Genomic DNA, 25,440 nt, shown 5'->3' with positions numbered 1-25,440 from the left:
AGTTCCCAGATATAGATTGTAGCTTAAGAATTTAATAAAATTGATTGGAAGATGTCCCATATAATGATGGAAGTTAAATGACAATGAATGGTTTCTAAAACGGTGATTCGATTTCAAAGTATGATCTACTTTTTGTTTGTAATGTTGAACTTTCCCCCAACACTACCAAAGCCCCAAATTATTTAGGCACTTGGATAAATTATGTAGTTGTGGGACATTACTTGATCGTGCAAAGAATCTAATTCCACCAAACTAATTAACCGAAACGCTTTTTAAAGATAATTTTCTAACTAAACGGACTCTTACTCTTCACTCCTAGTCCATAAATTGTGTATCAATAATGTATGTGACATGAAATCAATAAATACACATTAATGTATTACTAATTTAGTCTGTCATGTAATTGAAAAGAAGAACTCTGTACGAGTTGAGCCCAATGGGCCTTATTACATGTTAGAATCAAACGCAAGAATACTCGAGGAAGATGAAGTTCAATTTGAGAAAACAAGAAACTCTTATTGATTGCGGATTAAATCTGGAAGATACAAAATGAGCTATTAATTGCTCAAACAAACTAAAACAACTATTTATACTAATACTCAATCTTAACGGCTAGTAAGAAACCAACGGCTAAGATTAAAAGATCCTAACTAACTTCAATCGGACGGCTACTGTAAGCTGCTGTGTTAATGAGCTCGATCAAGCTCAATCCTTGTCCCAGCCTTGATGTTGATCCATCACAAGTCACAAACTCCACCTTGATGGCTCAATCATCAAGCATCAGCCATCACTCAGCCTTGATTTCCCTCTGCAAACCAACTAACCTCATACATAAATCCAGCTTCGCCTTTGGTAGAGGTTTAGTCAACATATCTGCTGGATTTTCAGAAGTGTCTACTTTGAACACCCTTATTTCTCCTTCTTCAATCTTCTCCCTTATGAAGTGTAGCCGCACATCAATGTGCTTACTTCTTTCATGGTAAACCGAATGCTTTGCCAAACATAATGCATTGTTGTTATCACAACCAATGCTCACAACTTTCTGACTTACACCAAAATCCTCCAGAATTCCCCTTAGCCAACACCCCTCCTTAACTGCTGCTGTTAGAGACATGAACTCTGCCTCGGTTGTTGATAAGGCAACCACTGCTTGAAGGCTACTCTTCCAACTTATCACAGAACCATATAGAGTAAATAAGTAACCTGATTGGGACCTCCTGGTGTCAAGATTCCCTGCATAATCAGAGTCACTCCAGCCAACCAAAGCATCACCCTCACAAGCAGCCACTCCATCAAACATAATTCCAATATCTGTGGCACCCTTCAAGTATCTTATCAGCCATTTTAAAGCAGACCAGTGCTCTTTTCCATAGTTTGACATGTATCTGCTGGTCACAGAGACTGCTTGAGCTATGTCTGCTCGTGTGCCTATCATCGCATACATAGCACTTCCAATGATGTTTGCATAGGGAATATTCTGCATTTATTTCTTTTCTTCATCAGATTTTGGCATTTGCTCAGTAGTTAACTTGTAATGCTGCCCCATTGGAACTGAAACCTCTCTCACATTACCCATCTTGAACTTACTGATTAGTCTTGAAACATAGTCAGATTGAGTCAAGAATATCTGCCTCCTCTCTCTCTTTCTCACTATAGACATACCAAGAATCCTTCTTGCGGGTCCCAGATCCTTCATCTCAAAAGCAACTTTGAGATCAGTCTTCACTTTCCTTATCTCTTCCAGATCAGCTCCAGCCAAGAGCATATCATCTACATATAATAGTAGATATGCAACCACAGCTCCACCTGCTTTCTTTATATAAACACACTCATCATAAGCCAACCTTGTGAAGCCATTTCTCATCACATGATCATTGAATTTCATGTGCCATTGCCTGCTTGCTTGCTTTAATCCATAGATACTCCTTTGCAGCAAACATACTTTTCTCTCATCCCCTGCTTTCACAAAGCCCTTTGGCTGAGCCATGTATATTGTTTCTTTCAAATCACCATGCAAAAAGGCTGTCTTGACATCTAATTGATCAAGCTCCCAGTCCTTTCTTGCAACAATAGCTAACAGAATTCTTATGGAGGTGTGTTTCACCACAGGAGAAAAAACCTCATCATAATCGATCCCATACTCTTGTGTGAATCCTCTAGCCACTAATCTGGCTTTATATCTCACCTTATCCCCATCAGCACCTTCAATTTTCTTCTTGAAGACCCACTTGCAACTCACCACCCTTCTTCCATTCGGTTTCTCAACTAGTACCCAAGTACCATTTTTAAGTAGTGAGTCAATTTCTTCCACCATTGCCTGCATCCAACTCTCCCACTCTTTACACTGCATAGCCTCCTCATATGTACTGGGCTCCGAGTATTCTACCTCCTCTGCCACCATCAGACAGAAAAATAGAAATTCAGCATCAGAATATTTGGTAGATGGCTTGATGGTTCTTCTGACTCTATCTCTTGCCAACTTCCAGCTTCTGTCATTGGATGCAGTAGACTGATGTGTCTGCTGTGGAGATTGTGAAATACCAGTAGCATCATCATGAACATCCGTGATTTCATCATCTTGGTCTTGTTCATTCTCACCAAGCTCCACCTCAATTCTTGAAGTCACCTCATGCTCAGTATCAGAGACATCAGATCTCTTCTTGAAAGGCAGATCATACTCCCAAAAGACAACATCTCTATTGATGATAATCTTGCCATTCCCAGGCTCCACACACCATAATCTATACCCCTTTACTCCTGGTTGGTATCCAATCATAATGCATTTAAGAGCCCGAGCCTCCAATTTTCCTTGCTTGATGTGTGCAAATGCACTACAACCAAAAGTCCTGAGCCTTTCATAGTTTCCATGTCTCCCAAACCACCTTACATCTGGAATATCTCCATATATACTTGATGAGGGACACATATTCAACAATTTCACTGCAGTAGAGGCTGCTTCAGCCCAGAATTTCTTCTCCAACCCGGCTGCTATCAACATACATCTCACTCTTTCAAGGATGGTGCGGTTGGCTCTCTCTGCCACTCCATTTTGTTGTGGATTCATAGGCACGGTTCTATGCCTCTTGATGCCTTTGGATTTGCAGAATGTATCAAAATCACCAGACACAAACTCTAAACCATTATCAGTCCTTAAGCAGCCAAGTTTCTGTCCTTTTTCAGCTTCCACTTCAATGCACCAATCTTTGAATTTAGCCAGAGCCTCAGATTTTTCTTTCAGTATGTAAATCCAAATTCTTCTTGTGAAATCATCTATAATGCTCATGTAGTATCTCCCCCCACCAATAGACTTCACTTGAGTTGGTCCCCATAAGTCACTATGGACATAATCCAATGGTTTTGTAGAATTGTGCACTGCCTTGGGAAATGGCAGTTTCTTGGCCTTTCCCAACACACATTCTTCACATTCAGTAGGATCAACTCCAGAATCCTCACACCGGACAAAACCTCTCTTAACCAGCTCCTTCACTGTCCCCATGGCAGGGTGGCCAAGTCTCTGATGCCAAACTTTCAAGCTATCAGATATTGCAACATGAGCTTCACTCAGATTATTTACCATGACAGTAGCATCCATGTAATACAAGCTGCCTCTCCTCTTGGCTTCCATGATCACTTTCCCATCCTTGCTTACTGTCATTCCACCATTTTCAGATACCGTTCTACATCCTTTACTCTCAAGAGAACCAAGTGACACCAAATTCCTCTTAACAGCAGGTATAAATCTGACAGAACCCAAGATAATAACTCGACCATTCTCAGCTCTTAATTTTATGGTCCCTATACCCTTTACTTCACAAACTTGATCATTACCAAGAATTACTGAGCCAGCTATTTCCTTTATGTCATCAAACCAGTGGAGGTTGTGAGTCATGTGAAAGCTGCAACCGGAGTCCATGATCCAAGAACCATTCTCCATATGCTCCATAACATTCAAAGCTACTGGAGCTTCATCTTCAACCACTGCCTGGGAAGTATTCACAGCCTTCCCACCCAACTCCGCCATTTTCTTTTTCCAACCGTGACAATCTTTCTTCAAGTGACCGGGCTTTTTACACCAGAAACAAGCACGAGTCTCCTTCTGATCAGACTGAAAAGCTGGCTTATATGGCTCATTTGATTTCTTGAAGAACTTCTTTCCCTTAAACTTCTTGATATTTAGACTTTCTGATGCAGGATCATTGATTCTTGCATCTCCTCTCTGCAATTCTGTAGATCTTAAAGCCGATTGTACCTCAACAAGTGTGACGGTTTTTTCCCGGCCATATAGGATTGCATCACGCAGCTGATCATAGCTTTGAGGAAGTGCGTTTAATAACAAGATAGCTTTGTCTTCATCTCCAATAGAAACATCAATGTTCTCAAGATCATCAACATTCTTATTGAATTCCTCTAGCTGCTCTAAAATTGGTCTTCCATCCACAAATTTGTACGAATACAATCGCTGTTTCATAAGCAATCTATTCGCTAAAGATTTTGTAAGGTATAGATCTTCAAGTTTTGCCAACATACCTGCCGCTGTCGTTTCTTTGGATACCTCTCTCAAAACTTTATCCCCGAGACACAATATTATCGTGCTGAACGCTTTCGCCTCGACCTCTTCTTCCTTCGCGGCCAATTTTGCATCCGGAACCCCCTCTTCAGTTCCTTTCTTGACCTCCTTTGTCAAAGCCGAGGACAATCCCTGCTGTGTAAGCAGAGCACGAACCTTCATTCTCCATAATGCAAAATCGTTTTTGCCCGTAAACTTATCAGCTTCGAATCTTGAAGCCATCTCTTGCGTCGTGGATCCGATTCCAACCAATACCAATCGATTCTACACGTAATCGATAATTCGAGCTTTCCCACCGGACGGCGCCAATTGTTAGAATCAAACGCAAGAACACTCGAGGAAGATGAAGTTCAATTTGAGAAAACAAGAAACTCTTATTGATTGCGGATTAAATCTGGAAGATACAAAATGAGCTATTAATTGCTCAAACAAACTAAAACAACTATTTATACTAATACTCAATCTTAACGACTAGTAAGAAACCAACGGCTAAGATTAAAAGATCCTAACTAACTTCAATCGGACGGCTACTGTAAGCTGCTGTGTTAATGAGCTCGATCAAGCTCAATCCTTGTCCCAGCCTTGGTGTTGATCCATCACAAGTCACATTACATATATATAATTTTGAAGAATCATTGCCCTAATAGCCCACATTAATTTTACTTTTAAAAAAATAAATTGTGTTTTAGCTCACTTGAGAATATTTTGATTTAGGGCATCAGTGAAGTTAATCATGATCTGATTATTTCGAATCAAAGAATTTATGAGATATTTAATATTTGAAGTATTTTAGAATAAAGAAATTTGTTATAAAATGATGCATTTGCCCTCATCTTCTTATTTTTATTTTATTAAAAAGCGGATGTCACTTAGCATATTTACAGCCACAAGATTTTAAAATCGTTCCAGATTAGTTATTTGTTAGCATATAACATATGGTTATTTTTTTTCATACGCCACTCCCGTTTTAATAACTTATCAATAAATATGTGTACGTGTTTTTTGAAATTAATATTGTCAGCCTCACTAATTATTAGGAACATGCGATTTGTGAATTTTTCATCTTGATTAAACTGATATGGACATAATTAACAAAAACAATGGTCAATTACTAGCATATAATGTGTTTTCTCCCTCAATTAGTGATAAAATCAGTTTATCATCCAAAACGATATGACATAAATTGATCAAAGATTGACCGATTGAAAAGAACAAAGTTCAAACAAAGTGGTACCACATCTAATTAGTAACGAATAACATCATAAAATCAAATGTTCTTGCGTATTCAAGTTGGACAAAAAAAATTTATTTAACAACTATTTAGAGAGACTCATTTCCCATATATTTTTAATTTAAAGAAAGCATTAAATCCAAACTTTTCATTTATCTATATGTACACACGCCATAGTGTACTATTTCTAATTCGCTCCATCGATCTATATACATTCATAGAATATGGCCACATATTACTGCCCAAGATATAATATAGAATTGAGTTGTGAGATTATTTTAGTCATAGATGATTAGCTATGACTAATTATCTCATGATTATTCATCTAGGATTGAGTCGAGGGACTAAATACCAAGATATAATCTAGGATTAAGTGGTGAGATTATTTTAGTGGGGTTAGCTCTGACTAATTATCTCATGATTATCTATTTGAGTCGACGGACTAGATCTCATAAACAAAACACACTACTAATTTAATCCGCGATGCAATCTTGCAAACCGAACCCTCTACTAAGACTATAGGGAATAGGGATTAAGAGCATCCACAACCGTGCTCTTGCCAGCGGCACGGTTGTGGGCCCGGGCGGTACTATTCATGCCTGCTCTCTGGCAAGAGCACAACACCCACAACTGTGCTCTTCCGCAAGGACGGGCACAATTAATTTAATATTCCATTAAACATAAACATTTCCATAATACTAAAATTCATTAAAAAAAACATAAATAATATTACAAATGACAAATAAAATAAAAAACGACATAATTAAAATCCTAAAAATTAAAAATTACATAATTAAAATACTAAAAATTAAAAAAACCACTGCTCGTTGCCGAATTTCGCTCACATGTGTTTGATTAGATCTTCTTGTAGCTGAATGTGGGTTCGGGTATCGCGCATTGTGTGCCTTGTCTCGATCCTCTGGCCAACCGTCGTATGCTCACCTCGGCGTGGGGGAGACCTCGCTGTTGAGCTTCCGACTTCATCCTTGTCGTAGAAGCTAGCCGCCCTTGGCCCTTCGTCAGTTATAATCATGTTGTGTAAGATAATACACGTGAACATGATGTCGGCGATATTATTCACGTACCACAGCCGAGCCGGGGCCTTCACAATGTTAAATCGGGCTTGAAGGACCCCGAAGGCTCTTTTAACGTCTTTCCGCGCGGACTCTTGAAGCTGCGCAAAAAGAACCCGCCTCGGGTCGTGCGGGTTGTGGAGCGTCTTCATGAACGTCGACCACCTAGGGTAGATACCATCGGCGAGATAGTAACCCATGTGGTATGTATTTCCGTTGATGGTGAAGTCGATCGCCGGTGCTACACCATTCATCACATCATTGAAGAGTGGTGAAGAATAGAGCACGTTCAAGTCGTTGTTGGCTCCGGCAACGCCGAAATATGCATGTCAAATCCATAGGCGGTAGTCGGCGACCGCCTCAAGGATAAGTGTTGGGCCGCCGCCTTTGTGACCGCTTAAGTGTTGCCCCCTCCAAGCATTCGGGCAATTCTTCCACCTCCAATGCATGCAGTCAATGCTGCCAAGCATTCCGGGGAAGCCATGGACTGATTCGTGAAGACGCAGCAACCGTTGGCAATCATCGGTGCTGGGTGCCCGAAGGAATTCATCCTCGAAAGCTGAAAGAACGCCCTCGCAAAAATTCTTTAGACAAAGGATTCCAGTGGACTCACCGATATGCAAATGCTCGTCGAAGATGTCGGCCGTTTGCCCAGTAGCGAGTTGTCGGATGGCACACGTACACTTCTGCAACGGCGTGATACTTTGCCGGCCGGCTGCATCTTGACCTGTTTGGAAGAATTCAACACGTGCGGACAATGTGTTGACAATTCGCATGAACAAGCGCTTTGACATGCGAAAATGGCGCCTGAAGTAATCTGCCTGAAACCGCGGCTGGTCGGCAAAGTAGTCGGCAACGAGCCTTTCGTGGGCTCCCTCCCGGTCACGATGGATGTAGCGCCGATTTGATCTGGTTCGTTGAGGAGGAGGAGCGGGGGGTATTCGCCGCGACATATGCTTCGTAAGCGGCACGATGTTGTTCGTAGTATTCTTGTTCTTCGCGTTCCGCTTCCGCCATAATATGGGTGAAATCCATTTGAGGTTTTGAATGAGGGATGAATGTGTTGATAGTTTGTATGAGAATTTTAAGAATGAGAGATGAATGGGAGATGAATTGATGTGATAAATGGATGATGAATGTGTATTATTTATAGATGATTTTGGGGGAAAAAAAAACTCAAAAAAAATTCAGAAAAAACGGGAAAAAAACGGCCATATTTTTGGGATTTGGAAAAAACTTTTTTTTTAAATCATTTTATATAATTTAAAAACGATTTTTAAAATAAAAAAAATAATAATAATTCAAAGGCAACGGCTATGCCGTTGCCCAATCATAAGCCGCCACGTTGCCTGCTCGCTGGCAAGGCGCTGCTCGATGCATCGAGCAGCGCCGTGCCAGCGGCGCGAGCGCAGCGGCGGCGGTCCTCGTCCTCGCCGCTAGCACGGACGGCGGCCTTCACTCCCACCACGGTTGTGGATGCTCTAAAATTCGTGATTAATAGTGGATGCATCTTCCATCTAAATAGACATATCTCAATAAATTTTAATAAAAATTCAAATTTGAACCGATTTGGTAAAACGAATTATAGCAGATATAGTGCGTCGAATGGTTACACAACTAACGGCAATCAAGATTTCTAGTGGTGAGTATCTTTCTTCCCAAATCAAGAACGATCCATATTCGTAGCTCCTATGGTCCAAAATCGGCCTGTATTTCTTGATCTAAAGGCATTTTTGTTTTGATCATTTCCATATATATATATATATATATATATATAGACTATGATCAATACCAAACCACTCTTAAACCTTAAACCTTAAACGCCGAACAACATCATTATATGATAACCTGGAGTTCATTATAATGAACTAATAACAAACTTATAATGAACTTCAGATTTTTAAATTATGCATGATGATGTCATTATTTTTAAATAACAGAATTCCCTATAATGAACTACAAATAAAGTTGTAATGAACTCCGCGTTATCATATAATGATGTGTTTGGCGTTTAGGGTCTAAAACTAGTTTGGTATATAATACAACCCTATATATATATATATATATATATATATATAGGAAAATGATCAATACAAAACTTGATCTCAATACAAAATCCAGACCAAATCCTGACCATGAGATTTGACAATCCAACGGTCAATAATTAAACAAAAACACGGAGGGTCATTGTAAAGCAGTTTTAGGTCATATTATAAACTTTGGGTTTGAGGTCATGTTAAGGTCATTTCATGTCATCCTTACTATAATGACGTAAAAATAAGCTTACAATGACTTAAAAATGACTTTTGTACGCTTGGTTCTGCATTTTTGTATTAAGAATGGTTTTGCATGGATCAAAACCCTATATATATATATATTGTAAGCTTATTTTTACGTCATTATAGTAAGGATGACATAAAATGATCTTAACATGACCTCAAACCCAAAGTTTATAATATGACCTAAAACTGCTTTACAATGACCCTCCGTGTTTTTGTTTAATTATTGACCATTGGATTGTCAAATCTCATGGTCAGGATTTGGTCTGGATTTTGTATTGAGATCAAGTTTTGTATTGATCATTTTCCTATATATATATATATATATATATATATATGACCTCACCACTCCACTACACTACTACACTACTACTACACTGAATCATACACTCTACTCGAACACCATGAATACATCAAATAAGCTGCTGATTTTTGCATTATGCGCCACGCTTTGCCTTGATCGAATTGCCGGTTTCAACAAGGCCTACGACGACCACGAGAGACAGGTAAGCGCATTCATGAAGTGACCTACGAGATGTAATATGTTCATACAAAAATAAAAAACAAAAGAAACTGAGAATTGGTGATGTGATGGTAATGAAACAGACCCACATTGTATACATGGGAGAGTTGCCGCTGGATAGGAAGTCTGTAACGAATGCACACCACAAAATTCTTTCTGAAGCAATTGGAGAGTAATATATTATTTACATCTACACTGCTCTTGTCATATTAATACTATATGATGATACCTATTAATTGATGACAGTGAAATGGTAGCAAGAAAATATAGCTACAAGAGGAGTTTCAATGGTTTCGCAGCGCGATTGAAGTCACACGAAGCCAAGTTGCTATCAGGTATGGTTATGGATATCGATAGTTCCTAGTTCGGTCATACTAAGTCAAACTTATATGACATTTTTTTTGGTTTTGTATTTTTACACAGAGAGAAGGTGTTATTTCAGTGTTTCCTAACAAAGAGCACAAGCTGATGACTACAAGATCATGGGATTTTATAGGAATGTCTCAGAATGTCAAGAGAATTATTCGGCTTGAATCAGACATGATAGTAGCTGTTCTTGATACAGGTAAGAGAAATTTACCTTATACTCCTACATGATGATAACTAGCTCTTGAATTCATACTTATATGCTTTGATGTCCGCAGGAATATGGCCGGAATCACCTAGTTTTAACGACTCGGGAATGGGACCACCACCACGTAAGTGAAAAGGCAAGTGTGCCACAGGAGTAAACTTCACTGGCTGCAACAAGTTCAAAATTTTTAAAAAAAGGAGACATTTTTTACTATAAGTAGTAGTCGTACTTGTATTCATAACTGATCTTGTCTTCAACTCTCCCAGCAAGCTGATTGGTGCACAATACTTTGATATTGGGGGCACCGTTGGCCCCGATGCTTCTCCGGTGGATATTGACGGGAACGGGACACACACTGCCTCAACTGCAGGTGGTGTGACCGTGGAAGGCGCTAATTTGTACGGCATTGCGGAAGGCACTGCAAGAGGCGCGGTTACATCAGCCCGGATAGCTAGTTACAAAATATGCTGGGGGAATGGCTGCCAGGACGTAGATCACCTGGCAGCGTTCGATGCAGCCATTGCTGACGGGGTGGATGTGATATCAGTATCAATAGGCAGGGCAGGGGGGCGCAGCTTCAGCAAGGATACTATGGCCATTGGGGCCTTCCACGGGTTGCAGAAGAGAGTTTTGATAGTGTTCTCAGGAGGGAACGAAGGACCTTATCCGGGGACAATCCAGAATGTTGCGCCGTGGATCATGACTGTTGCTGCAACCACCATAGACAGGAAGCTTGTGACAAGTGTGAAACTGGGCAATGGACAAAAGATCAGTGTCTCTTTCTCTCTCTCTGTGTCCTCATAAAATGTTGTACTTTGCATGATGTAATCAATGTGCTTACTCTCTATATCTTATTTGCAGGGACTTGCAATCAATACATATGTACCTAAGAAAAGCTTCTACCCTCTAACAAGTGGAGAAGAAGCAAAGAATTCAAGTTTCCCATATGGAGAAGCCAGGGACCTTCTCCTTCTCTTACCAGAATAAGCGCACATTCACTGCGTTTGCTTCTCTTCTATCCTGCAACAAAGAGTCGATTGAGGCCTTGGAACTTGGAAGCAATGTCAGAATGGGAGAATTATGCAATGCTGCTACATACTAATATCATTTTTTTGTGCAAAGTGAATGTGAAGAAGGAACCCTGGACCGGGTGAAGGTAAAAGGAAAGATAGTATACTGCGAGGGATCAGGCGGTGATTCTGTTGTCCCTCAACTAGGCGCAGCAGGAATCATCATGTCGGATGAAGATTTGGATGACACTGCATTTGCTCTAATGGGACCAGGAACTTATGTAAGTGTTGAAGATGGTACAAAGATTAGTAACTACATAAATTCCACTAGGTAACTACTCAGGCTTTGATCCAAAACACGGTATCATCTGTCTCTAGATTTGATCTTATCGACATTGTCATCTTTGTAGATCAGCTCAAGCTGTGATATCCAGAACGAAATCCATCAAAATGACTGCCCCAGCTGTAGCTTCATTTTCATCTAGAGGACCTCAACAACTGTGTGCTAATTTACTAAAGGTAAGATCCATCTCCCACTACATGATGCCTCCCGACTTGTTTATTTGCTGACTCGAATATTATACAGCCTGACATTTCTGCACCCGGGGTTAACATATTGGCGGCCTACACACAACCCACCACTGTAACTGGAGAAGAAGGTGATGCACGAGTAGTGATGTACAACATCCTGTCCGGAACTTCCATGGCTTGCCCTCGTGTCTCAGGCGCTGCTGCTTATGTCAAGTCTTTCCATCCACACTGGTCGCCTGCTGCCATCAAATCTGCTATAATGACCACTTGTAAGCTTCTCAGTCTTTTCTTATTCGCCTAAACATTAACACTAAGTCATCCACATTATGTGCAGCGAAAAGACTGAAGATCACGCCGATTGGAGCTGAATTTGCATCTGGTTCTGGACAACTGAACCCGAAAGCAGCAGTAAATCCAGGGCTTATTTACGACATCGACCTAGTCTCCTACATAAGTTTTCTCTGCAAAGAGGGCTACCAAGACAAAGACATAGCTCTACTCACAGGCAGCAGGAAATACAGTTGCTCCAGCGTTCCACAAGCAAAAGGAGCAGATGGCCTCAACTATCCTTCCATATACCTGCAAGTCAAGGGAGACGAGTTGGTCATCGCAGGAGAATTTTATAGGACTGTGATGAATGTGGGAACCGGTAACTCAACATACAAAGCCAAGGTTACCTCCCCGGACGGTCTTTCTATCAAAATCACCCCCAGCGTATTGACATTTACTCAACCCAACCAAAAGAGGTCGTTTAAAGTAACACTAGAAGGGAAGCCGCCAGCGGTGGAGGCGTGGTACCTCTCTGGATCACTCTTGTGAACTGACTCCAAGCATAAAGTTAGAAGCCCAGTTCTTGTATCATCTGACAGATTTGACTAAACTCTGAATAGAATACCCATCATGTATGAAAAATGCGCTTAAATTAAAGAAAATATCATAAAAACACAGAAAGTAACATAAATCAGCACATTATATTTTGTAGGCTTTCCGGTAGTATTCGGAAAATATACTGTAACATTACAGACAGTTTCTCCACTGGACTTCAAAATAACATACACTACATCAAAGTGTCATACAATCACACAACTCCAGCAAGAACAAGAGACTGCTCAACATATATACAACACATTATGTTACAGATGCTACCAGAGTCCACAACTAGCTTCAACAAATTACCAAGTACCACTTCCCTACATTGCAAAGACTCAAGAGTTGGCACTGTGAATACGAGCCTGATGGAACTTGACACTCCTTAGCATCATCAATTCCTTCCTTCTCCTCCGGGCAATAACTGCTGAAAACAAATTCTCCGATTTTTTTTGGTGACGGATAGCTAGCTCTGCATTCGTGTTTGGTAAAGTTTCCAACACAGTTTCCATTGCACAGGGATCGCCAGTTTCATCTTCCAATGAATTTCTTGTTGGCCTGATGCAGCTCAGCATCTCACGAGTAAAGAGAGTAGCTCCGGGGTGAAGTTCTGTGCAATGGTCGCCACTGTTCACAGGATAATCTCCAATTCCACTTCTAACACATGTACTGTCTTTTATCAGCATATCCAACTTGGATGACAACTCATTGTTTTCAACCACAAACAGATTGTCTGAAGACGAAGATTTACTGCACTGATGAGCTGAATGAGTTTCATTCGTCCTCTTCTCTGTATCGGAACATGAACACAGCACTGGACCGTAACTAGGGAGCGGAAGTACCCAGGGTAGAGGAATTGCGAATATCAAATTTCCTGGTCCAGTTCTCACGGAGGAAGTTTCTGGCCCCAGATGTGTAGAGGATATATCCCTATGTTCTGATAGACTAATGGGATCAGAATGAGATGGATATTGATAGTGGACAAAGTTCGAAGATAGAACTGTAGGCCACGAGAAAGGAAATAAAGAAGGATGGTTATACAAAGGAAGTGGTGAGGTCGTAAAAGGTTTCTCAGCCTGGGATACCTTTGGCTCTTGTGATTCAGCCTTCTTCGAATTATCCGCCTGGAAATCCAAAGAACCCAGTATCACAGACTAAGTTTTGAAGGAAAACCAGATAAATGTTAGGAGTAGTTTTTACCTGCAGTTTGAGAAATTTGTTTCTATTTTTCAAAGAATTATACGCCTCAACAGCCAACTCCTTTTCCTTCTCACCAAAATCCAATATGTATAAGTATACGGGATAGGCAGGTATGTGAACTACTTCAACTAGAATGACAGAACAATGTTTGTGTTAAATACAAGTAGAAGACTTGCCTTCTTCAAATTCTCATTTTCCACTGACAGATCAACTGCTTGCCTTGTCAACTCCGTGTGCATAGCCTGACAGGAAGAAGAAATGGAAAGACAAAGAATTACCATGATGCTCTCAAAAGATCATAAATGCCCTTACAACCAAAATCAATATGACACTAAGTAAATATCATTAGATTCATAGGTGATGAAATTATTATTGTACTATACAAATGGCAGGCCAATGAAGAAAGGGAGGAATGACGAACACGTAGCTAAATGAAAGACAATATCTTTACCAAACAAAAGTGGTCAGTGATAAATCACAAAAGGAAGCAAAAAGAGAATTTCCACAACAGAGTGGCAGAGTAAGCTACCTGTCTGCGACGAAGTGTCTGCCGGGCAGATTCTCTATTAGCTAATATTCGACGAAGCCTTTGTGCTTCCTTTTCAGCCTGAGCAACAGAATAGTAAGACAAGAAAGTTCCTAATCTGAAAATACAGAACAACAAAGAAAATAATGTTTTACTATGTACCTCTGTCAAATTTCGCCTTAACTTGGTAGCAGAATTCAACCGATTACTGCCTAGTTTTGTGGTTGCATCTCTATGCGAGATTGTAGACATTGCATAGTTATTTTCATGAGAGGCAGCCACTGCTTGATCCTGATACACATAAATACATTTTCAAGCCCCAGAACGAATGCAGGATAACCTGGAGACACATTGGCACTCTGAACATTAATTCAAGATAAACTCAAAACAGTAGGCCTACAAGTAATTTGGCAAATTGATGTGGGGTGCACTGGTTTTCTGAAAAATAACGAGGATCACAATTCATCTTGATTGCCAAAGATGTTGGTGATGTGTTGCGGCATCAACTTCTGCATATTTTGAAAACTCAGAAAAAAGGAAAAATGATGCCATCACAAGGCATCTTCATATAAGAGATATTCCTCTGCAAAGACGATGATTCTCTTGCTCTTTTGTAACCATTTGTAATCTACCTCAACAAGACTAATTATTTAATTCTGTTTTGTTTTCATTTTGTCTGCAACAGCTTCTTCAATGTGGACTGAACAAAATAACAAATGCTTGAAATTTTTCCCTAAATTCCAATCAAGGCATCAAATCAGAACACACACACTAAAAAAGTCTGTAACAAACCTCGGAAGATAGGCGCGTCGGTTGTCGAGAACAAGTGGCGGCGGAGGAGGAGGAGGAGCGAGCCAGAGCCGCGAGGGCCACGGCGGCCTCGATCTCGGGCAGCAGCATGGGAGTATGTTGATATTCTTCAATCGGCGCGGAGCCGAGAGGTAGTTAAAGGGTTGGGGTTTGAAGAGAGGAAGGCTTTAAAAGCAGTTGGAAAAGTGGAGACAAAGCCTCTCGTCAGCAGCTAACCATGCATCTCATTTAGGCACGTGTCACACCCGACCGCACGTGCCGAGCCATGGGATGGAGCGCTACACCCCAAATTTTCACTGCACAGAGTTTTAGGTTTTTTTTGTTTTTTTACACAAATATCTACTCTTATTTTGGTTCTTTATATTTTGTCATTTTTAAGTTTCCCTTACCTATTTTTTTGGCATATCATTTTTTTTATCAATTTCATTATTTTTATCTGTTTGACTGAGTTTTTTATTTTTTAATCCTGCAGCCTTTTCTTCTTCTATTGGACTACTAGTAATTTGAAATTTAGAAATATATACTCTTATAGTAAGAGTTTCGTCATCTGCCGATGAAGGTGATTACTAAAACATAGTGTTTGAAACGAATGTCGTCAAAGATTCTCTTGCTTTCAAGGCATAGATGTTCATTGATTATAATTAGATTTGCTATGTATTTATCAATTTTTTCTTATTGCAATTATAGTTTATAGTAGGTAATCTGGTTGGAATCATATAATATGTGTATCATTAAGGGTCGGGATAGGTTGGAAATCATTATACAGCGTTTCTTCCTCTGGTTCTTCCGGTTCTTGAATTTAATTAGTAACTGCGAAAAAAAAGTACAAAAAAATAGTGGAGTAATATTTTTGAATTCTATATCAAATAGGCGATTTATTATTTAGGATAAATAGCATAAGTATATAAGATTCGCCATCTACCTATAGTAATATAGTCCAGATAAATCGATGAAACAATGGCCATGATCAAGTTGAATGCACAACATATACTGAAGATAAATATTTTTCAAACTTTGCTTGCGAAGGTGAGACCCTCTGAGGCCAGCTTATCCAAGCTGTCTGCTGGAGGCTGAACCTTGGCAACTTTGGCTATGGCCTTGTTCTCTTCGGGGCTACCGCTCTCCAGAAACGCCCCTACAACTTTCCCGTCTTTCACCCAGTATGATCCGAACTTGTGGCTGGAGGACGTTGGGCTGCTGTCTCCAAACACCACGCTCTCACCAACATTGTCACCGTAGAACTGCCACGACAAATCAAATGATCGAGAATAGAAGAAAGGGAGGTACTCGTACTCACCAACGGATTTCCCTTCTTCACTCGCAAATATTGCCTGCAAAAAAATAGCATAATGTCAAGTGTTTATCACTCCATGGAATCAGGACTGCACAAGATATTTACATGTGCCTCTACCAACCTTCACAGCCTGCTCAGCAGATTTGCGAGCATGATCCACGTGTTCAACTCTTCTAATGTCACCGTACATCTTCATGGGGAATGTCGCAACATCACCCACAGCATATACATTGGGTACACTTGTTTTGAAGAAAGCATCTGTCTGCAAGAAAAAGAAGGCATAGCAGTCATGATATCAACAATATGCTTCATTTTTTCTTGGGACTTTCAGTATGAAGAGCAGAACGATGTAAGTGGTTTTGTACCTTGATGCCACCTTTGTCCTCTTCAACCTGGCCTTTGAACAATTGCGTCAGTGGTTTTGCACCCACACCAACAACAACAATATCGGCTTCCAGCACTCTACCATCCTTAAGTTTTACATTCTTCACCTGAAATCAGCAGAAAGAAAATTTCAGGTAACCAATGAAGTTCGTCATGGAGTATGTAACCAGGAATTAAGTTTTGGAAGCTTTAAAGCTCACCTCCCCATTCTCGTTGGTTTCAAATCCAACAACTAATGCGCCCTTGATGACATTTACACCCTTATTTGTATAGTAACCTTCATAGAAGGCAGCTATGCCAGCGGTGAACAGCCTGGGCACTACAAAATCAAACATTTAAGCAGTGTCAATAGGTGTTAATTTAAGTCTCGGAGTTAGCACTTCATCCCATCTCATCTGTCATCACTTTGGTCACCTTCACATGAATCAAGTTATTTGAACAAACTTCTGAAACAAAACAACGTAACGAAAACGAATATATAACTTACTACACCAAGGTTCAGGGAAAACCATGCTGACATCAATATTATTAACTCTCAAAGCTGCACTTAGCTCCAGACCAATGTATCCTCCACCAACAACCACAGCTTTACTGTTTTTCTTTGCTTTGATTGCAGCCACAAGTGCATCAGCTTCATCAATTTCTCTCAAGTAAAAGATGTTTTCAGCATCAGCTCCTGGTGTGCCAAAGTCAGTCAATCTAAGAACCTGATCAAAACAACACAGAGATGAGAACACAGCGTCAAGCTGATACCAGATCAAAAGATGAAAGTCACAATTCAAGAACGATACTTAACAGTAGAACCAGTAGCTATGATAAGCGTTTGGTACTTAAAAGTTTCCCCAGCTGAACTGGTAAGAGTCTTTGAAGCGAGATCTGCTTTGACAATTTCTGTGCTAAGGATCAAAGATATCCCTGCAAATAATAATGACATGATAATTGAGGAGAAGTTCTATTGAATCTCATATAATAGATACTACGGAGCAATATGATTGATGCATGTCATCACCCAAAAGACTGCCAATAGTAGAACTGCCTCAGGCAAATATTATTATTAATAAGAAAGAAAAACAAGTACCATTCTCCATATACCACTCAGGGAGGAGCCTCTCTCCACCACTTCCAACACACACATGAAATCCTGGGAGTCTTGCAGTTCCTGGAGGAAAGTAGTGTTATAAAAAAATCAGCTCTTTGTGATAGACAGATAATAGAGATTTTACAGTACCAATGTCAATATTCTGTAGCCATTTGGACCAAAACTCCAACACAGCTATTACAAACATCTCCAAAACAGTAACATAAGAAAAGTACATTAATAAGCACATAATTCTCAAACATTACATTAGCAATGAGTATAAATAGTCTTTGTTCAAGAATGCAAACACCACATATTTTTTTATAAGAATGGAGCCAGGATAAGTTTTAAATGATTATAGTTCACATATAAAGGGGAATATAAGTCACAATTTCTTTACAGTGCATGCAATTTGTTAATACAGATATTCCCTCCTCCCTAATGTTAAAATATCTACCTTAAGAAAGTGCCAACAATCTACGAAATAAACAAGACTTGTTTTTTCCCAGAATATAGCAGAACCATGAAAGCTGAATTTAAATCAACTAACCTTCTGGAAATAGGTACGCCTTACTTAGTGCTGGACGTTCATAAGGAGCTACCTGAAACCATCATCAAAGAATAATATCAATGCCAACATACACAGACATATCCGAATGTGGAATCAGAATCTAATAGTGTGATAAAAAGACTCGGGAGGGATCAAATATACGATGGAAATAGGAAAAAAATGCATTTTTATGTCAGGATGGGCTATGTGAAATACCAGCAGATAGCAAACATGGCTCTGATACCAAGTTACAGTCTGAGGAAGATAATATTCTTCCTCTATTCAGAAAATGAGTTCTAAAGTTGATCTTAAAAGACAATTTAAAGAGTTCATGTCTTTAGGTAATGAAGAAGAAAGAGATAAACATCCAATCATGAAAATTCGTAACAGAATTTTCTCAATGAAGAGGAGTTGGCATACACTAGACAATTTTCTTTCCGTGATGCATAAGATTTAGAAGAAAGTAACATAAGCTTTTTCTTAAAATGTTGACAGCACACGAGACAGAGTGAGACCGAGTGCTTAATAGCTCGAAACTAGTTGGAGAAACAAAAGATTTCTCACCGCCTCTTTTGAAATGAGAGCAACTTCGCCAAGCTTCACTCCATGCTTAGCGAACTCCCTCGCAGCATACCCCTGAAATTACCAATCGATCACAAGTTAGTCACACTAACACACTACACTAATATATTTATTCCAAATGTTTACACATCAAATTAATTGCGGGGCAACACATACACATATCGACAATTGTCAATTCGTATCCAATATTCGCAACAAAGAACCGAAGAAAAAAATTTCCTCACAGAAAAAAGTTACTATTAAAATAAATAAATAAAATACTGATAAACAGTACAATAGTGGAATCATAGTGATGAGGTAAGCAAAGAACGTTTAACAGGTGTGTATGATAACGATGCTGGTAAAATAACAAGCGAGGCTTTTCTTCTTCTAATTTTTTTCCAAATCATATGCAAAACCAAAAGCATGAATTCAGTCTTCATCGAGATCGGAAAATCATAAAACATGCCGAAATAAATCATCAACCATATAATGAAAAACAAACCAAAAAAAGAAAAGGTTTTAAGTGGGGTGAGAAAATGATAAAAGAGTACTCACAGCAGAAACACCTCCGCCAAGGATCACGTACTTGAATGACTTCTCCGCCATTGAAACAGATTTGATGGATTTTGCAGATAGTATTTCAGTTCTGGGTGTTTTTAGCAGAGAATTTTCTATGGAGATATCCCAACGTATATAGGCGTTGAACCAGACCAAGGATTGGATCTCTTTTGGAGAAGATTACACGTGGCACTATATCAGCCGTTTAATCTGCTGACTGTACAATCGCCACGATTGCAGAATTAGAAAGATGAAGACGGCATTTATTGTGCACGTTGACAGTTGATTGATTTTAATATTTTGTGGTAAAATATTAAATATCCATTAATGAATTTCTCCTTCTATCAAAACATGGTAATATGTGCTAAAAACTTATCCTACGTCAAAATTATATTCGGACGAGGGTTAATTGTTTTTATGCAGATTTGCAAATGATCCATAGCGGTATACTTTACGTGGTTGTGAATCGTGACCCGTGACCCTTTTTAATCTAAAAAATCGTGATTTAAATACATATTTTAAAATAAGACTCTTACTCAATCTTACTTTCAAGCAATGACATATCAGTAATCCATGTAACTTCAAATATTTACAGCGCTAGTGTCATTCGGTTGCTATGAATAATTATCATATAATCATGTATATAAGATTAAGTTGTAAGATTATTTTAATTGTAGAAAGTGACTATAACTCATTATTATATGATTATCCATATAAGATTAAGTAATGAGATTAAATCTTTGAACCTAACAGAATACATATTCAATCATAAAATATAATATTCCAAATTGAATGAGTCCATAGTATATTTTATTAAAAATAATCATCATAAGATTAAATTGAACTTGAAATTACACGAATTACTAATTATGTATGTACGTTTATCAGTACCCTTTGATTATATACATCCAAGCATATATTTGGGGTAAAGGAGATTGTATTATTCACCCTAAAGTGTCCGTTATTTCCAACAACTTTGTAACAACAATTGATGTTAAAAGAATAAGTATATGGACTCCATTGAAGCCCAAATGTATAGACAATCTAATTTGAATGGGCTATCCAGTTTCAGTAAGTGCTTACTTCTTATAGGCCATAAAAGCCCAACAATATCAAACACTACACCTATGAACCAATTACAACGAAATGTATCCACCATTAATTGAGTTTTCAATTGAAATGGTGTGACTAAGAAGATGCAATTTTATTGTTTATTTATTACTATATTATATCTCGCATAACTTTTTTCATTCCCTTGAGTAAATCGCGGCAATTATATTAAATCAGTATCCAATCAATTAATAAATTATAAAATTGTATAAACCCGAAATACTATGCATTGTATATCATCTAAAATAAATTTAAAAAGTCAGGGTATTCAATTAATTAATGATTACAGTATATAGTATGAGATATAGTAAACCCATATCTCTTTAAAATAAAACTCATATGAAATAGTAGAATTGTTAGATTTGTTTGTGGTATGAGGGGACCGCAAGATTTGTCTCACTATTCAACATCACGAGATCTTGTAGACACTCAACTGCAGTTATATACCTGCTTTCTAATGAGACATCATTTTCTCTTTCTTTTGATGAAGTTCGGCAACAAAATTTCTATCTTTCCTTGGTTGGGCAAATAGTCTTTAAATTATGATTTTTTGTGGAAATATGGCATTTCTCATTAATTTAAAAGTTAGTCCCAAAAATCCTGAACTTATATTTTGTATCTATTTCCACGATTTAGGATTATGATGAAATTGAAAATTGAGGTAGATATTCAGGAAAGTTGGAGTAAAATATGAATGTATCAGACCAATGTTTGTCTGAATATTGGTGGAATTCTTCACTTAGTTAAAGTCATGATTTCTCTTACCTTTTAGTCCATTTCCTATGATTTAGGGTTTCGGCCAAATCGTTGACATGCCAACCTTTTACCCAATCCTTTCTGATTAAATATATGTAAGTTCACCATCAATAATAAATAATACTAATAATACAGTAATAAATATCATAGTACAGACTGTACTGTGTAGCCTTAATTTATAGGGGCTGCCCTAAAATGACAATACCACAAGATGGACCACTTATACAAAAGGGACCATTTTTTTCCTTTAGGGCAATTTACACAAACCTAAGACATGATGAGCCTTAAAGTACTTAGTTTTGGTTGTTTGGACCCCTGCACATGGGTACTATGCTTTTAGCCCAAAGTTCTCCAACCATATGTTCACATCAACTTTTCTTGTGTTCTTTTAGGAAAAAAATTCCCCCCTCTTCTGAAAACATCACAAAGAATAGGAGAATGGACTATGCATGCATATCTAATCTAAAAATAAAGAAGATTTCTTCTTTTTTGTTGAACTCTTAGAGCATCCGCAGCGGTGCGTCCGTCCGTTCGTGCCAGCGGCGCGGCATCGCCTGCTCGCCGCTGCGCTCTTGCCGCTGGCGCGAGCACGTCCGTGTCAGCGAGCAGCTGACGTGGCGCGTTCTGATTGACCAACGGCATTTCCGTTGGAAATTCATTTTTTTAAAATCGAAAATAATACCAAAAATTAAAAAATATATATTTTCAAATTCCCAAAAATATGGCTGTTTTTTTGCCGTTTTTCTGGAATTTATTTTTATTTTTTTATTTTTTATTCCCAAAACATCTATAAATACACACATTTATCATTCATTTTTCACATCAAATCATCTCACATTCATCTCTCATTCATATTTTTAGGAATTTAATTATGTAATTTTTAATTTTTAGGATTTTAATTATGTACTTTTTAATTTTTAAGATTTTAATTATGTAATTTTTATTTTTTTTTGTAATTTGTAATAGTCTTCCGGATATTTTTAATGCATTTTAATTTTGTGAAAATGTTTTTATTTAAATTGAATAATAGAATGGTGGGACCCTTGAGTTTGTCCTTGCGGAAGAGCACGAATGTGGGTGTTGTGCTCTTGCCCAAGAGCAAGGAGTAAAAGTGGGTCTGGGCCCACATTCGTGCTCGTTGGCAAGAGCACGGATGGGGATGCTCTTAAGTTTATATGTACTTCATCCATTCATAAATGAGAGATATACTATACACAAATCAACAATGAATAAACGGTTGTCGCACCATCATGTGATAGGGATATGATATTCTAATTTATTCCTGAAGGGAGCTGATATTCTCTCTGTATATTTATTTAGTTTATTTATGCTTTAGTATTATTTAGTTGTTATGATTTTATTTACTTTCCATAGTGGTTAGAATTTGATTTGCTTTCCTAGTTTATAGGAAATCTTTTTGTACCACACATATTATAAATATATGTGGAGTCTTTTATTATTATCAAGCAGAATGAAAAATTAAATTATTAATCTCGTTCTCTCTTTCGGTTCTCCCTCTTGGAGAAATCGCCAATCTACGCTATTTTCCTCTATTTGTGCTCTCTTTTCATATAATATATTTAATAGGAAATAATCTCATATTAAGTCCTATCAAATTGGTGTTTTCATTAGGTTCTCATCCTCCAATTGATTTACTTTCTACCACCATCTCCGTCTTGCTGTCAAACTCTCCTCCAGACTCTCCTCCTCGTTTTTCTGGTGTTAACCCTGTGAGAGGGATTTTGGATATACAAGAATATTTTGATTATCACTTGTTCTCTGATGTTGACCGTCTGTTTTTGAGAGGTTATTTTTTGACCATCCAGCATCTGTATGGATCCACAAATATCGACGCTCGAATCCTAATTGCTCATGGCAAGAATTTCTGGATGCTGTTTATCATAACTTTGATGAGGATGTCATTTACTTCGCCGAGACGAATAAACTTCTTAACAAAATTATGGAGGCAGTTGCATATTTAGCTAAAAAGGAGGCCATGGCTAAAAAGAGGCCACATCTGATTCTAGCATCGAGCCTGTTGCAAAAAACGATGATGGGCCAACAACAAATGTCAAGTCTGACCCATCATCGAAGAGATGGTAAAAATTGATGACGAATCGCCTCAAAAGCTGGATGAGCCAATGGTTTTGGTGGAAACCAAATCCCATAGCCCAAAAATCACTGTTGTCATCATTGGTTATGTCACTGAAGTCGCGGAAGAGATCTCATGTCCAAAGACGGTTTCTGCATCACTCGTTGTGGTCCCAAACGATACAATTTTGTTTGCAGACGAAGATCAAGATAGCAACAAGGAGATGGAAGATTATTTTTCTGACTTCCACCTTGAGGGCAAGGTGGTTTTCAACGGTGGGGGAGTTGATAGGGACATGATATTCTATTTTATTCTGGAAGGGAGCTGATATTATCTTCGTATATTTATTTAGTTTATTTATGCTTTAGTATTATTTAATTGTTATGATTTTATTTACTTTCCATAATGGTTAAGATTTGATTTGCTTTTGATTTGCTTTCCTAGTTTATAGGAGATCTTTTTGTACCACACATATTATAAATATGTGTGGAATCTTTTATTTAGAGATGAAGAGAGGGCTGAGGGAGAACAAAGACCTTCCAATAGAAGGCATATGTGTGGAGTATTTTATTATTATCAAGCTGAATGAAGAATTAAATTATTAATCTCCTTCTCTCCTTCGGTTCTCCCTCTTGGAGAAACCGCCAATCTACGCTATTTTCCTCCCTTTGTGCTCTCTTTTCATATAATATATTTAATAGGAATTAATTTCATATTAATTCCTATCATCATGTCACATACAACAAAGATGGTCGTTGTTGTTACCGCCTTCTATTGGAAGGTCTTTGTTCTCCCTCAGCTCTCTCTTCATCTCTAATTGAAATTCCCATTTTTAACTAAGTCCCTAAAATTTCAATTCCTCCTTCCTGCTCACCCGCAAGAAGCAACGTCGCGCCTAATCCTTCCATTTCTATTGTCGCAAAACAACTTTAAATTTATATCACATTGGATGAGTGAGATCAATAACCTATAGAAGAACAATTGAATATTGATGGGCCTTCATGATTTCATCTTATCACGAGCTTCCTAGTTGTTTAACTAGGCTATCAAATAATAATATGAAAACTAAGATTAATTAATTTTTTATCTTGAGCTTAACTAGGCTACAAAATATGGCTCAATTTTATAACTTTTTAAAAATATTTTGATATTATAAGTAAATGGTATGATTGATTTGGATCAAGCAAAGTTCTACTGCGTATGATCTTTTTTTCAATTTTCTTACAAATTTCCATATTGGATTGCATATGAACTTTTTCTCTGTATGTAAGTGTCATACATTCATATAAAACTCTCTTAATAGTAGTATATCTTACTCCTTGTCAAATTTTCTCAGGCGTACACACTTTGATACAGTATGCACTATGCAGTATGGTGGTTTGTGCGCTCATTCGAAAAAAAATTACAATGTAAATAGTTAAGGACGACAACTTTAAATTCAAAACGTGCATGAAACAAATTATTATGAAATGAAAAATACAGTCCCAAATAATAAAATAGTTTGCTGAAATGATTTGACAAGTGAAATTAAGACCGTAAATGTCAAAATTGGTCCTAAATATATAGTCAGAATATGAATTTAGTCCAAAACATTCACTTTTTGAAAATCGATCCAGAACATTTGAAATCGTTATCGAAGTGGTCATTTTCCTTAAAAAACTAACAGTCAACGTTTAATTAATGATTTTTTTAACTTAATTAATATACTAATGCATAACTAATTAAACAAAATTAAATATAAAATTAATAAAATACTAAGAAATTCCAAAATCGACTATTTCTCTCTCTTCTTCCTTCTCTTCCATCTCTCCTTCGTTCTTCCTAAATCGGAATCTCTCTCTTCTTCTCTCCGGCACTCAACGT

General features: G+C 38.1%; 2 protein-coding genes and 1 pseudogene across 4 annotated transcripts; 1 reads left to right on the top strand and 2 right to left on the bottom strand.

Annotated features, from left to right (window-relative positions):
• The first annotated feature begins 9,844 nt into the window (after positions 1-9,844).
• On the top strand, positions 9,845-12,733 carry LOC121760776 (annotated as a pseudogene).
• A 7-nt stretch (positions 12,734-12,740) lies between these two features.
• LOC121762615 (light-inducible protein CPRF2-like) lies at positions 12,741-15,904 on the bottom strand. Of its 3 annotated transcripts, XM_042158568.1 has the most exons (7): positions 15,174-15,904; positions 14,544-14,672; positions 14,385-14,462; positions 14,032-14,097; positions 13,856-13,921; positions 13,741-13,779; positions 13,397-13,592 (listed from the first exon to the last, which is right to left on the bottom strand). In XM_042158568.1, the coding sequence occupies exons 1-7, from the start codon at positions 15,279-15,281 to the stop codon at positions 13,542-13,544; spliced, it is 537 nt and encodes a 178-aa protein (XP_042014502.1). In that variant the 5' UTR covers positions 15,282-15,904; the 3' UTR covers positions 13,397-13,541. The 3 variants fall into 3 exon arrangements, with proteins under 3 accessions (XP_042014500.1, XP_042014501.1, XP_042014502.1); XM_042158566.1 differs by having other exon boundaries at positions 12,741-13,779; positions 15,174-15,629; XM_042158567.1 differs by having other exon boundaries at positions 12,741-13,779; positions 14,544-14,721; positions 15,174-15,628.
• A 121-nt stretch (positions 15,905-16,025) lies between these two features.
• On the bottom strand, positions 16,026-19,767 carry LOC121762614 (monodehydroascorbate reductase). Its single transcript, XM_042158565.1, has 10 exons — positions 19,617-19,767; positions 19,062-19,133; positions 18,498-18,549; positions 17,948-18,028; positions 17,666-17,784; positions 17,357-17,576; positions 17,070-17,188; positions 16,851-16,976; positions 16,607-16,747; positions 16,026-16,522 (listed from the first exon to the last, which is right to left on the bottom strand). Exons 1-10 carry the CDS (start codon positions 19,665-19,667, stop codon positions 16,199-16,201), a joined length of 1,305 nt encoding a protein of 434 aa, XP_042014499.1. The 5' UTR covers positions 19,668-19,767; the 3' UTR covers positions 16,026-16,198.
• Between the last annotated feature and the right edge of the window lie 5,673 nt (positions 19,768-25,440).

Source organism: Salvia splendens, chromosome 13 (assembly GCF_004379255.2).
Source record: "Salvia splendens isolate huo1 chromosome 13, SspV2, whole genome shotgun sequence".
Classification (NCBI taxonomy): Eukaryota; Viridiplantae; Streptophyta; class Magnoliopsida; order Lamiales; family Lamiaceae; genus Salvia; species Salvia splendens.
This window is presented reverse-complemented; position numbering and strand designations above follow the sequence as displayed.